We start from the raw sequence: 13,962 nt of genomic DNA, 5'->3' as shown, positions 1-13,962 counted from the left end.
ACGTGTGTACGGGCTTCGGGTACCAACCTTTACTTCAGGGGAGGATTGAAGGGGCGGGGTTTAGGAGCTGCATCAGGGGAGGGGTAAAAAAAAAATCTTTTGCACAATATTGAGCTTGTATAGTTTTTGACGAATAGAGAGAGTTGAAATAAACAAACACATACTCAAAAAAATTAAACATTAATATAAAAGAGCTTGTTAATGATAAAATACAGTATATCTTTAATCATAACCACTTTTGAAAATATTGCTCAAAAGAATACATCAGGGTAAGAATTAAAAAGATTTTTATTTTTATATCTTCAGTTTCATTTCATCAAATAACAGCCATCTTGTAAGAAAGATATTTTGCCAACATCTTTAAGACGTGAAAACTTTCTAACTTGTAACTTTTCTAATCCTGATTTTAAAATGTCTTCCATAATCGTCCTACTTCAGCACGAAAGTTAATAATTCTCTGATCCACCTTAAGTTTGAACCATTTAAAATAAGTATTTCCTTTCCCTCATATTATTATCTCTTTAATTAACAAGAACACTGCTAACAGTGATAGTTTAATTAGGGTTTAACCCACTTGAGTTTCATACTATAATAATTAACACCATTCCCTTTCAAAAACACCTTAATTTCGATGAATTTTCAAGCAATATCATAAAACACCATTTCCACACTTAATACCTAAAGTTCAACAAACAAAATATTGTCTCAAAGACACCGAGTGAATTAAATTCAAACTTTTAAAAGAGGTTAGATTTCTTTGTTAATCGCTTTGAGCAATCTACAAAAGTATGAACTATAAACCTACTGGTAAATGTACCAGTATACATGCAGTATCTACTATGACTTGAAAACAAAACACTTGGAGTGAATTTATGATTTTGTATTGTTTTATTGTCTCATAACCAACAAAGGCTTGGCCTATTATTTCATCCCCATAAATGTCAATGAATCTATTATTAATGAGAATGCAAACAATTTTTTTTTGGGGGGGGCATCCATTGAGTAACAAAGGAATCTGATCTGACAAATATAGATCTGGCAAAGACAGCTTTAAACTGCTACTGTTAAATTTTAACGGCATGCGAATTCATGAATAATAAACAGCAAGTTTATACACCTGTATTCAGACTAATTGGGTATTGGTGCTGTGCTGTGGGCAAGTAACAATTACTGTACCTAATTGCAACTGTTAAATTGTCATGACATGCGAATATATGAATAATAAATAGCAAGTTTTGCATATACACCTGCATGAAGACTATTGGGTATTGATGCTATGCTATGGGCAAGATAACAATTACTGTACACTGCAACTGTTAACTTTTAACGACACGCGAATATATGAATAATAAATAGCAAGTTTCGCATGTGACCTGTATGGAGACTTATTGGGTATTGATGCTGTACTATGGGTAAGATAACAATTACTGTACCTAATTGTAATTGTTAACTTTTAGCGACATGCGAATACATGAATAATAAATAGCAAGTTTTGCATATACCCCTGTATAGAGACTAGCAAGGGCAAGATTACAATAATTTCACATTGTGCCTAAGCTCATGGAAATGATAAGCACAAATTAATGCTCACCAAATTATTGTGCTAAGCATAAATCAGCGGAGAGCCAGTTGCAAGCAATATACATCGCACGGCATTTTGGCTGGTTATCTATATCTGCTAAGCAAAATATATTCCGTGCTTAGCGCATTTCTGAGTTTCGCAGATCCACAAGGTAGGCCCAAGATCAAGGTTAGTTTTACACAACTACCAAGTCTTTGTTCAAGTGAAAGAAATTATCTACTGAAAATCAACGCTCCGAAAGTACGCTCAGAAGACATTGAAGAACGGAAACTCAGCTTTTTCCGGTTCCAGCAAGTCCGCCAGGAAGCACGCAGTGCCGGCCAGCCCCTCGTACAAGCTGTACGGTGCGTCTGGCACCCGCGCTTCTCTCCGGAACTGGTCCTCCTCCATGAATGCGGCAAACTGAAGAGCGCGGTGCAGGTGCTTCTTGTCGCCGGTCAAGCGGTGGAGGAGCAAGAAGACGTACCCACTGCCGGCGATGCCGTGGCAGAGTCCGGGACCTTTCTTGAGGAGACCTTTCTCCCAGGTCACGTCGCCGCATCTCAGGCAGGCTTGGAGGTAGGCTTCGTCCTTCCATGTCAGGTAGGCCTTGGCGAATAGGTAGACGACTCCTGATGGAGCAGACATAAAGAAAAAGAAAAAGTAAGTGAATATTTACTGTTTCACAGACATGAAGTACCCGGACCAGCTGTTCCTTACAAAAATACTGCAAGTTAAACTTGTGCGATTCCCCCGGCATCCTGTATACATGTACATGTACAGGCAGTTAGTAAGGACAATTTTCAGTGACGGCCTTGATTGTCCACCCAGCAGGTACCAGTTCTCAGTTGAATGGGGAGTTTGGGGTTGAATGGAGAGTTTGGGTGAGACACAGGACTAACATATGTGAGAGTCATTAGTAATACTGAGCTGAGCTCTCCAGAGACCTCATAAATATCCATATTTGAAAGGATTTTTTTTTTGGATGTCGGCCTTCACTCCACAGACCACCTTTCAAGTTTGCTTGAGATGATGACTGAACTGACAGTGAACTGGAACACACACACGGACACACGGCCACTTGATTGATTTTGACTTCTGGGACAAATTTGTTCAATTTCTCAGGAAGAGGAGAGTCAACAAAGAACAGGATAAACAGAACTCAGTGAGCAGACTTTTTCCTTTGACATAATATAAAACATAGGGGAGTCAGGTTGGCGAAGCGGTACTTTCCTCGCCTTCCACCGCCGTGACCCGGGCTCGAATCCCGCCTGGGCCAACATGTGGATTGGGTTTTCAGTCCCTACCTGATTCCGTGGGTTTCCCCATAATATTCTTCTGGGGTTTTCCTCCCACCTCTAAAACTGTAATTCTTCTCATTTTCTCCTCTCTACAGGTTTCTTCAGGCTTGCGAGCTACAGTGCCTTGGGCATTTTTGAGGATTCCTTGGTTTCATTACCAAGAAATAATAATAATAATTTTCAGGAACGAATCGCAACTCTATGGAAGCGAACACATCTTCTTATGGAAACAGTCTGTGAACTCACCTGGTGCCCCATGACACCAATGCACCAACTCATGCTCTGCGGGTCTAGTCTGGCGTCCGCATTCGTCCAGGGCTGGTGGGATGTTCCCGCCGTGTTCCGTCTGGCATTTCACCAGGAAGTCAACAGAATCTCGGATGTCCTTTTCGATGGAGGGATCGGACTTGATGAAATCAGGAAAGCCCAGCAGGACTTGTAAGATTCCCGACAGACCATGCGCTGCTCCTGTGGGGAAAAAAGCAGACAAAAAAACCCACTTTTTTCGCTCAAATGTAATCAGAAAAGAAGAATCTGTCCACTGCAATGAATTTTACTGGCCCAGCATGGACTGACCCTTACTCCTGCGCATGATTTACTAGAAACCATACCCATCCTGGCAAATTTAAGCACCATTTTGGAAACTGCACACGCATATTTCTAACTTTCATTCTGGAGGTGTTAATCACAACTCAATCACAAAGTCAGGACACGATCATCATCATCATTGTCGGTTTTGAGGCCGTTGTCCAGTCTGTTCTGGGTTGGCCTGCTTTCTCCCTATGGCTCTCCTCTCCTTGGCCCTGTCCGTCGCTTCCCTCGCATTGACTTCAAGCAGTCGCATGTCATCTGTCACTGAGCTCTGCCACGTCTTGTGCGGTCGGCCAAGAGGTGTGGGCCCACCCACAACTATTTTGGTACAGCTCTTGACTCAGCTGGCACCATCCTTTCAATCACATGTCAATCACAAGTCAGGTCACAAGTCAATAATAAGTCAAATCACTACATAATCTCAAGTGAAGTCACTAGACATATCACAAGTAAATTCAGTCACAAGTCAAATCACAAGTCAATTACCAGATAAATCAAAAGTAAATAGCTTCTTGCCTGACTTGACACAAAAGGACTTGTGATATGAATTTGTGACTGACTAGTGATTGACTAGTGATGGACTTGTGATGACTTGTGATTGACTTGTAAGGGACTTGTGACTGACTTGTGATTGAGTTGTGATTGACTTGTGATTGACTTGTGATTGACTTGTGATTGACTTGCGATTGACTTGCGATTGCCTTGAGATTGACTGTGATTGACTTGAGATTGCCTTGTGATTGACTTGTGATTGACTTGTGATTGACTTGAGATTGACTTGTGATTGCCTTGCGATTGCCTTGCGATTGACTTGAGATTGACTTGTGATTGAATTGCAATTTGTAAAGAGGGACAAAGCTGCAAACCTAGATATTCTGTGTCATAGTACGAGTACATCAGGGGTGACTGAGAATGGTGACGTTTGGAGTAGTTACGGCCGGATTCGACGACCACCTTGCACAGGGTATGGAGGGCCTCTTGGCTCAAAACCTGAAAGGAAAAGAAAACAATTTGTGATCACTCTGAACAAAATGGACAAAAACTCCAAGAAGAGTGCACAAGGCTTCTGAATACAGCTGAGTCAAAGTATTAAATATTTGAATATTCAAGATAGGGCCGAGACAATTTGAATTATTTAATATTCAAATATTCAAATTAAAGTTTATCAGAAAATGTACACATATTGTAATCAGAGGACTGGGCAATGATTCAATCATGCTGCAAGGCTCATGGAAGAGGGTTAATTCCTTAATTAATGTTTTTTTGTTCACCTGTTTGCCAAGTTTCTGGGCCAGCAGTTGAACTCCACACAAGTATCCAGCCCTACCGACCAGCAACTCGTCCGATCCACTCGGCCCCAGAAATTTGACTGGGGTACAGACCTTGGCAAAACCTGCATAACTGGGGGAAAAATATATCAAGCGAAATTACTTACTGAATTTATTTGGGAAGAAAAAGAGTGATTTTCCAAAATTAACCCTACAGTATGCAACTTGCTCGATTATAAAAACCGTTTCAAAGGTGATTTTGTGTAATCGCAGATGGAAGGGGATAAGGTACATTTTATGTGAACTATTTTTTTCATGAATGCAACTTGGAAGTAGCCAAAAAAGAGGAAACTCCCATTTTTACAAGACTACTCGAACAGTGTTTTTCAATTTTTAGTAGCGTAAGTATGAAGTGAAAACGAGGAAATCAGTTGATCCCAATGGAAAAAAATGCAAAAAAATTTTTTCCTAGTTTTCCCACAATGCTTAAAGGTATAGTCCATCATTTGTAATTTGTGCATTTTGTTCGTTTGAAGCAACAAAAGTGCTCAAGATCTAAAGAAGGGTGCTGAACAACTAACCTGATGAAGTTTCAGCTCTGTATATTTTGAGAAAAACAACATTCTAGGATCTCGATTTCAAATCAAAAGTTGCCGAGTCATGTTTTCAATTTTTATTTCTTCCAAATGACAGCTTGCCAGAAAGAATAATTCCACTACCACAGGGAGTTTAGTCCCCTACTATCTTTCAACCAAGTATGTTTTTCAACAATATTATGCAAGTTACTTTTTGGACATGTTGGATAGCTGCAAATGATGGACTCTGGCTTAAAATGTATAATCGTAGCTCTTTGAGTCTTGTCGTGTCTTGTGCTAAAATCACCTAAGTGCAATTTTTTTTATCTGCAAACCTTTCAAGATATTGTGCGGCTGCATGATTGCTGGCCTCAGACTTGGATGACGAAGAGTACAGCGCCCCCACGGCATGCACTCCACACGCGCCACAGAGGAAAGACGCTCCGGCCTCCTTCTTGCTTCGACTCTCGTACTCCACGCACCCTACCAGGTACTGCTTGCACAGGCCCAGGTATCGTAGGGACTCCTTGGGAAACTGCCCGGTCCGAGTGATGTGAAGCAGAGAGTAGGCTACCCCGGCCGAGCCCACGTACAGCCCCCCTTCGCAGTTCTGCAGGTGACGGGGCTGCACGTGCTGGGCCACGGCATCCACAATCGAGGTCACCCGCTCACGGAAGTGTTCGTGCGGGATTTCCACGGGAGTGCCTGCCTTGTAATCCGGAAGTCGATTTGTGAAATACCTCATTGTGATTTGCGCTAAATATCTTCGAAATTGACGAGCAATTTTGAAGTTAAAAGGACGTCAAAAAGAGAGCAGTTGAGTTTCTCCTTCATTCAACTTCAGTTCACACTGATCAGGCAAGAAGAATAATATTAGAGGGCGACCTCTCTCGTTGTTGCAGTTGCAGACTCTGCATCTTAAAGCACGCCCTCTTGCGCCAAATGATGCCAAATAACAAAAAAACTGTCGACAGAGGGCGCTCAGCCAAATTTATGTTATCGCGCCGGCGCGCCGGTTGTTGTTGATCAAAAAGGCCACCCACACTGTAGACAGGGAGGTTTTGCAATTCATCTTACGATTTCATCAGTTTACCGACTCTTATTAACGAAGATCAGAAACAGACAAGAAGCTAGAACAACAGGTGCAAACAGCATGCTATTTTTTTTCTGTGACCACACTTTCAAACATCATTTAATTTGGTGAGTTTATCATCATCAACACTGATCAAGCGGTCAGACTATCACAATCATGAGGGTATTTCTTGGGCCAAAGTCAACGAAAGTACTTGGCCGGCGATCGTCATGATCGTGTAGTCTGGTAATCGGCATCTTCATTTTCGTGATGCGTTTTGTCGTTGTCATCGTCATTTTACCCTCATAATTCCCTCAAAAATTCAAAACCCTGCCCTTTAAATTATCAATAGGCCTACCCGTATGTTCTTTTTTCACCAACTAGTTTGGTATCTCAAACAATTTAAGAATTGATTTTGTTCCCTTCTCATAATTAATATCAATATCATGCTTATACTAGAACCGGGCCTGTAGATACACGATTGCCCTTAGCTTAGGCCTAGGCCTATCGCTTTTTTAACTATTGCCCGACCATGTAATCCATTGTTAAAAATGGCAAAAAAAGTAGTCTTTTCATTTTTCTTGACTTGGATAGAACTGAGAAAATTTTCCAGCCAAATTTGGTCAGAATGGAGGTGAAGATATTGTTCCAGTCGCTTCTCAACAGCTTAGTGACATTCGTCTTTGGCTTCATGTCTTTTATCATCAATGGCGACCGTCCCCTGGCAAAGATCCCACCAGTCCGCAACCCACTTCTCCTGGAGAGTGCTTCCAGTTTGGCCAAGAAGATCAGATCACGGAAGGTATATTAATCCTAACATCTGAAATTCAACCACTGTTCAATTCTCCGTGAGTTTTTTTTAGGGGGGTTGGCTGTCCTGCTTAAACTTATACTATCCTGCTACTTTCGACATCATTCTAAAGCAAGACTTCCGCACTTCAGCATGGATTCCTGATTTCTAAACATGTGGAAAAACAAGAAAGCAAAGGTGCATGTTTGTGAAAGCAACCATGATCATGAAGTGTTCTAGTTGCCACAATCCAAAAGCTTTACTTTCACAATCGCAATCATTAATCTTCAGGAATATCGTGATCTTTGGCATTTTTTTTTCAGCTCAAAAGCCTGACAATCGTCGAAGCCTACATCGATCGCATCAAGGAAGTCAATGGCCTCTTGAATGCCATGGTGTCATATCGTTTCAGCGAGGCGCGGGACGAAGCCCAACAGATCGACGAAATGCTGGACTCCGGCCAGGTCCCGGAACGCTACTCGGAGAAGAACGCTCCGTTTCTTGGGGTACCGTTGACGGTCAAGGAAGCTTTTTCCGTCATAGGTAAGCAAAAAAATAAAAGCCTCCTTCATACATTTATGTTTTTATTGACAAATTTGACTATTTAGAGGCTTCTAAATCATTCTCCACAGATCAACCGAACACTAGTGGGCTCATCAACCGTAAGGACATTGTGTGCGACCGCGACGCACCGGTGGTAGACAACCTACGCCGCTCCGGTTGCATCATACTGGGCGTGACTAACGTCAGTGAGCTGTGCATGTGGTACGAGTCAGCCAACTTTGTCTACGGCCGGTCCAACAACCCTTACGACATCCGCAGGATCGTCGGCGGAAGTTCAGGTTTGTTGTACTTCATACAGTGCTTACAAGCTGGGCTAGTTTGTAGTTATTATGTGGAAAAAAATCAGTACAAAACAAGATCAGGGAAACCTAGTAAAATTGGTTCCAGAAATTCTAGTCCGTTGATTCAGAATGACTATTCACTGGAAGTCTTTTCACACATCTGCTGTATACAATGGGCCAGATTTAGCCCACTCATTGGTATTACTGGGTAATCCTATATGATAGCACTGCCCGACTCACAAAGTGACAGTCGTCAGGGACACTAGACTGGCTCTCTGGGACTAGCAAATATATAACATTTCTTTGTTTCTGCTTTCATTTTCTGTGTTCAGGGGGAGAGGGTTGCATTTTGGGAGCAGCAGGGTCGGTGATTGGCATTGGGTCAGACATAGGGGGCAGTATTCGCATGCCGGCTTTCTTCAATGGCGTATTTGGCCACAAGCCAAGTCCAGGTGAGCTAGTAGAGCTTCAAGTGTAAACCATAACTTTCTAAAATGTTTTAGCTAGAAACTCAGCCCAACGCAACCATACGCACCACTTGTCAATGTGACGAGCCTGCCCGATGTAGTGAGACACAGCAGTTCCAAAATTCTCAAGGCCAAAGTGCCTCAGAGTCCGTGGTCACCAACTGCAGCAGGATACAACTGTGGCATTGTTCAATGGGACTAGCTACCATTGTCTCAGAATTGGCCGTTTGTGCACTGGTGTTGATGGCTCAGTGCAGCAAGATCCCACAGACTTTTGCACTTGTTTACCATGTTGCATCTGGCAGGGCCAGGTGTCATGCAGCGTCCCAAACAGTCCTGCCTGTACTCCCTGTACTACCGCCAACCACCCTGCCTGTAACTCCCTGTAACCCCCCAAAATTGCCCTCTGTAACTCCCTGCAGCACCCCAAACCGCCCTGCCTGTTACTCCCTGTACTGCCCCAAACAGCCCTACCTGTAACTCCCCGTACTGCCCCAAACCGCCCTGCCCGTTACTTCCTGTACCACCCCCAAAGAGCCCTACCTGTGACTCCCTGTACCGCCCCACACCGCCCTGCCTGTTACTTCCTGTACCATCCCCAAACAGTCCTGCCTGATACTCCCTGTACCGCCCAAAACCGCCCTGCCTGTTACTCCCTGTACTGCCCCAAACAGCCCTGCCTGTTACTCCCTGTACTGCCCCAAACAGCCGTACCTGTAACTCCCCGTACTGCCCCAAACCGCTCTGCCCGTTACTTCCTGTACCACCCCCAAACAGCCCTACCTGTGACTCCCTGTACCGCCCCAAACTGTCCTACTTTATGGATTCATCAGGGAATAAATACAATGTAATGCAATGTAATACAATGTATAACAATGTAATACAGTGTATTACAATGTAATACAATGTAATACAATGTAATGCAATTTACAATGTAATACAAGTATTGATGCGTTTTTTTCTCCAACAGGTGTGGTGCTGAACTCTGGTCAGTTTCCCCCGGCAAGTAAGGAGCGTAGCTGCATGCTGGGCACAGGTCCAATGTGCCGCTTTGCCGTCGACCTCGACCCAATGCTCCGCGTCATGGCCGGCAGTTACGGGCTCTCCAAACTCAGACTGGACGCTCCCGTGGACCTGAGGAATCTGCGGTTCTTCAGCATGGGCGACGACGTCCGATTGAATATGGCGTCGGCCTTGGATCCCGAACTTGTGGAGGCTCAGGCCCAGGTAGTTCAATTCAGATTTAGACCTCGAGTGCAGAAAAACATTCAAATACACATCACGGCAGTTAATTTCATGACAAATTCTTGGTCATTGTGATGATGCTCTTTGTCAGTCTTACACAAACACAGTACAATAACAAAACCAAGCATGCCTAGTTGAAAGTCTCAGTTTATACTCCGTCAAAGTCAGTCAGCCAGTCAGTGAGTCAGTCAGCTAGGCTGGCCAATCAGGTCCGGGAAAAATATTCCAAAAATTCCATAAAGCAAAACTAAAGTACTGAGTATATCCCCAACCAAGTTGGAAGTCTCAGTTCATACAAGTAGAGTCTTCATTTTTTTTTTGCACCGGAGAATGAAATGAGAGAAAAAATCCACACATAAAAAGATGACTGCATTTTAATCTTGGTCAATTGAAGAGCATGCAAGTTTTAAAAGTTTAAATGAGTTACTAAACTTGGTTCTATTTCACCAGGTGAGGACGTACCTGCAGACAAAATTGGGCGTGACGGTCCAGCGACTGCAGCTGTACCGCCTGAAGTACACGGTGGACATGTGGTTCAGCATGATGTCCACCATCGACACCGAGTCCTTTACCCACATGCTGGGCAACAACGGGCCGCGGGTCTACCCCCTGTGGGAGTTGCTGAAACGCACGGTGGGCTTGTCCAGCCACACGCTGCCGGCCATCATGCTGGGTCTGATCGAGGGGCTGGACAAGCTGATACCGGAGCGCACCCAACGCCTCTTGGCCAAACTCGGCAAACTCCGGGAGGAGTTGGAGAACATCCTCGGCGACGACGGCGTGCTGATCTACCCGTCCCACCCCAAATTGGCGCCGTTCCACAACGCGCCGCTGCTATACCCGTGCAACTTCGCCCCGACGGCCACCTTCAATATGCTCAGCCTGCCCGCGACACAAGTCCCGCTCGGGCTTAGCGCGCAGGGTCTACCGTTGGGGATTCAGGTTGTCGCGAATCGGTACAATGATCACTTGACGTTGGCCGTAGCCCGGGAGCTTGAGAAGGGGTTTGGCGGGTGGGCGGCCCCTATAGGAATGGGTATGTATCACGAAGCTATCGAACACGACACCACTTAGAGATAAACGTGAATTTGACGAAAGTGTATTCCATTGCAGCTTTAGCTTCAAAACCCTCCTCAGGTTTATTTTATGAACAGCCAGCACAATGTTTGTATAAGAGATGCATATTCATATTCAGAAAAGCAGCTCTAATTCTTGAATGAAATGATGCCAGACTGTATCAGGTGATGGTCTGTGATTGGACATTCTCTGCATGATGTCATCCTATTAATATGTATTTATGCGTGTACAGTACTACAAGCGTCTGCAAAGGTGCGACTTGCTAAAGACCCTGTCAAAGTAGAATGCAGTTTGTTTTTCTGTTTCTAATAAAAATTGAAATTGTGCTTGATTTGAATGAAAAGTTGTAAAAAGTCAGCTGTAAAAAAATTAATAAATCAATGTTTTGCTTCAAAATCTTAGACGGATAAAGAAAGCTGCATTTTACTAAATCTGTATTTAAATTGCCAAAAAAGAAGAAAAATAATGAAGAACAAATGAATGTGATTGCTGTATATTTTACTTGAACAGCGCCCTCTATTGACAGCTTGTGCCTTTTGATATTTTTGTCTGTATAAAACGAGTGCTCAAATCTACGTTAATACACAAGTGTGAAAAATTTACTTGTTTTAAACTGCACAAAGTATTTATGTATTAGAGTTTATTTGTAACTAGCTATGATTCTAATTAAAACCTTGTTTTTTTTGTAATAGGTTGCAGTACAGATGGTTAAAAAAAATTTTTTCAATTCAATAATAGTTTTCCATCAAAAATAAGGTAAAAGAACCGTGGGAACAATAAGTTGCTATGTAAGACATGGATGGTTTGCAGGCTATTTTGTTTGCAAAATATTTTTGTGAAATTGTGCCTTGGGCGTTAGTGTTAGTACCAACAATTCAGTGAACAGTTTTTATTTAGATAAATATGAGTTTTATCTTTTTTTTATAATCAATTTCACAATGTGTAATATTTTCTATAATTTCATTTGAATTCTGTTACAAATGTTGCCTGTTTATAAAAATGAAAAGGTACTTTTAAATTTTCTTTTACATCTGTGAAAAGTGAGTAAGATTCAAGACTATATGAATTTTCATAAATTCTTATTTAAATTGTGCAATAATTTGGCGTCACTGATTTTAATAAGTCAGAATCTTTTGGTCTGGTAACCAGACTACTGAGTGAAGGCACATAATGCAATTCTTTCAGAAACTTGACGCACATTGTAGCTTGTTTAGTGTTATTTATATTGCACTTTGTGGCATGAAAAAAAGGCGGTTGATTTTCAAGTTTAATTATTGGCATCCCCAAACAAATAACTATTGTGTTTTGAGGAAAATTCATCATGCCTCCTTCTAAGAGAGAAAATTCAAATGAATAAAAAATAACAAAATAAATAAAATAAAATATATTGAAGCACATGAAACTGGAGAACTTTACTTTTTTTCTGGAGTATTTATTTGTCCAAGAATTGTCCTCAGAAAATAAAACAGTAAAATTATATACAAGTTTGGCTAACTTTTGTTAACGAACCAATCTTTTAAAAAAACTCACTGATCTAGTTAATCATTCTATCATGTTCAGGAAAATATATATACAATCATTAATTTGTGCATATTTTGAATGTTAAGTTTGTTCTTATCTCCTCTTTTTTTCCGTTCCAAACTTTAAATTGATACCTTGCCAAACTATTAATACTGCATTTGAGTTTACTTTGCACTTCTTCTTTTAAGAAGGCCAACGTAAAAAAAAAATAATGAAAAGACACTAGAAAAGACAACCTTACTCTAAAATTTGACAGAATGCGAAGTTTCAACCCATAATATTGTCTAGATCATTCATGTCGTCTCCATCCGCACAGCTGGATTTCCTGCAGTGCTTTCTGACATGAACCAATCAATTAAAGAACGAGTGAGTTACTGAGAACATACAGCTCGACTTTAAATTTTTCTTGAGAAAATTGATTGTGTAAGGTCTGGTTTGTCCACGTCAATCACTAAAACGTAAGCCATCAGACAAGATCATGATTTTTCGCTGCGTATGGAACCGTTAGCGATTGACTCTTAATGTCCAGATTTTAGATAAGCAAGCGTGAAAGATGAGAGCTTTTAGCAAAACGACATTGCTCCATCAGCAACCCACGTCGATTTCTTCCCCCCCCCCCCCCCAAATGGAATAAAGCATAATTCAGTGTCACAAATAGCTGCAGATGGAACTCTCGACCTGCACAAATCACCAAATAGGGGCGCCTAATGATTGCAAAGCATGCTTAATTGCAAAAGTTGGCGACAAAAATCAAAAACGCACCAAGCGTGGCGTGACGGTGCATGCTTGTCACTGCGGCTTTATTTCTCCGTCACTGTCCAAATAGTCGGCAAAATGTATTTTCATTGCAGGTGGAAATGAAAACTGAAAACAACTTGACATTCGACAAAGCAACAATTTGCTACATTTGGTCGCTCTGATCAAGTAGCGAGTACGACAAATGTAAACATTGATAACAGTTTATAGAAAGGTTAATTAGTGCTTAGCAGTGTTGACTCTGTTAAGTGGTTAAAAGCAGTGCTTATGGCGGCAAGTTCTGTTCAACTATCGGATGATTGTAATGAGTGGGCAGTTAGATAACTGTAAATATGGTTGATGAACGTTATCGAGAAATCACGCATGCCTGCTGGGATTTTCCATTGCTGGGGCGGGGGAGGGGTGAGAGAATTCTGAAAGTTGATAGTTGAAGGATGGGTTCCTTTGGGGGCAGGAAATTACCATAAACTTGTCACATGACCAGTTGCCAGCTAATCTGGTCTCTCGAATATTAACCCATAGGGGTTGATTTTTTAAAATGTGGGTGGGTGAGTCAAGGAAAGTAACTGAAAATCAAAATTCAATTTTCAATTAAAAAGAAATGAACTGTTTGAATAGACAGTCATTTCTTTAAAATTGAAAATTGTTGGGGGGGTTAAACATTTTTTTTAAAACTATTAAATTGGAAACAAATCGAAACCATTGATAATTTCGAATACCCCCTACTCACGATGAATTATTGATGAAATAATAAGATTTCCCTATCGAGAAATGGAAGTTGAACGAAGAAAACTTGATGCAACCAAAATATTAGTGTCTTGAAAGAATGCTATATCCTGAAATGTTTTAAACTGGAAATGTTCAGGATTTTTTTTGTAAAACATTTTCTTTTC

The 13,962-nt window shown here is 41.7% G+C and overlaps 2 protein-coding genes across 4 annotated transcripts; one reads left to right on the top strand and one right to left on the bottom strand.

Moving 5' to 3' along the window:
* Positions 1–194: 194 nt before the first annotated feature.
* On the bottom strand, positions 195–6,172 carry LOC119730342 (lanC-like protein 3). The gene is made up of 5 exons (XM_038203189.1): positions 5,632–6,172; positions 4,725–4,854; positions 4,320–4,443; positions 3,109–3,330; positions 195–2,193 (listed from the first exon to the last, which is right to left on the bottom strand). The coding sequence occupies exons 1-5, from the start codon at positions 6,039–6,041 to the stop codon at positions 1,829–1,831; spliced, it is 1,251 nt and encodes a 416-aa protein (XP_038059117.1). The 5' UTR covers positions 6,042–6,172; the 3' UTR covers positions 195–1,828.
* Positions 5,668–12,189, top strand: LOC119730341 (fatty-acid amide hydrolase 2-like). Of its 3 annotated transcripts, none has more exons than XM_038203188.1 (7): positions 5,668–5,786; positions 6,963–7,170; positions 7,482–7,701; positions 7,791–8,000; positions 8,336–8,455; positions 9,441–9,697; positions 10,166–12,189. In XM_038203188.1, the coding sequence occupies exons 2-7, from the start codon at positions 6,997–6,999 to the stop codon at positions 10,787–10,789; spliced, it is 1,605 nt and encodes a 534-aa protein (XP_038059116.1). In that variant the 5' UTR covers positions 5,668–5,786; positions 6,963–6,996; the 3' UTR covers positions 10,790–12,189. The 3 variants fall into 3 exon arrangements, with proteins under 3 accessions (XP_038059116.1, XP_038059115.1, XP_038059114.1); XM_038203187.1 differs by lacking the exon at positions 5,668–5,786 and adding an exon at positions 6,309–6,438; XM_038203186.1 differs by lacking the exon at positions 5,668–5,786 and adding an exon at positions 6,309–6,496.
* The last annotated feature ends 1,773 nt before the right edge of the window (positions 12,190–13,962 follow it).

The sequence above is a fragment of the Patiria miniata genome, unplaced genomic scaffold (assembly GCF_015706575.1).
Source record: "Patiria miniata isolate m_02_andy unplaced genomic scaffold, ASM1570657v1 HiC_scaffold_22, whole genome shotgun sequence".
Lineage (NCBI taxonomy): Eukaryota > Metazoa > Echinodermata > Asteroidea > Valvatida > Asterinidae > Patiria > Patiria miniata.
The sequence above is the reverse complement of the archived record's forward strand: the minus strand, read 5'-3'. Positions and strand labels throughout refer to the sequence as shown.

What these genes read in the sequence shown, in the direction of transcription:
- LOC119730342 (XM_038203189.1), bottom strand. Translation starts at nt 6,041, where the DNA reads ATGAGGTATTTCACAAATCGACTTCCGGATTACAAGGCAGGCACTCCC. An exon ending in GCCGCACAATATCTTGAAAG is followed by an intron (nt 4,855 to 5,631) that starts GTTTGCAGATAA and finishes TTTTTCCCCCAG; the next exon opens with TTATGCAGGTTTTGCCAAGG. An exon ending in CTATGACACAGAATATCTAG is followed by an intron (nt 3,331 to 4,319) that starts GTTTGCAGCTTT and finishes TTTTCCCCACAG; the next exon opens with GAGCAGCGCATGGTCTGTCG.
- LOC119730341 (XM_038203188.1), top strand. Translation starts at nt 6,997, where the DNA reads ATGGAGGTGAAGATATTGTTCCAGTCGCTTCTCAACAGCTTAGTGACA. An exon ending in AGAAGATCAGATCACGGAAG is followed by an intron (nt 7,171 to 7,481) that starts GTATATTAATCC and finishes TTTTTTTTTCAG; the next exon opens with CTCAAAAGCCTGACAATCGT. An exon ending in TTGTGGAGGCTCAGGCCCAG is followed by an intron (nt 9,698 to 10,165) that starts GTAGTTCAATTC and finishes CTATTTCACCAG; the next exon opens with GTGAGGACGTACCTGCAGAC.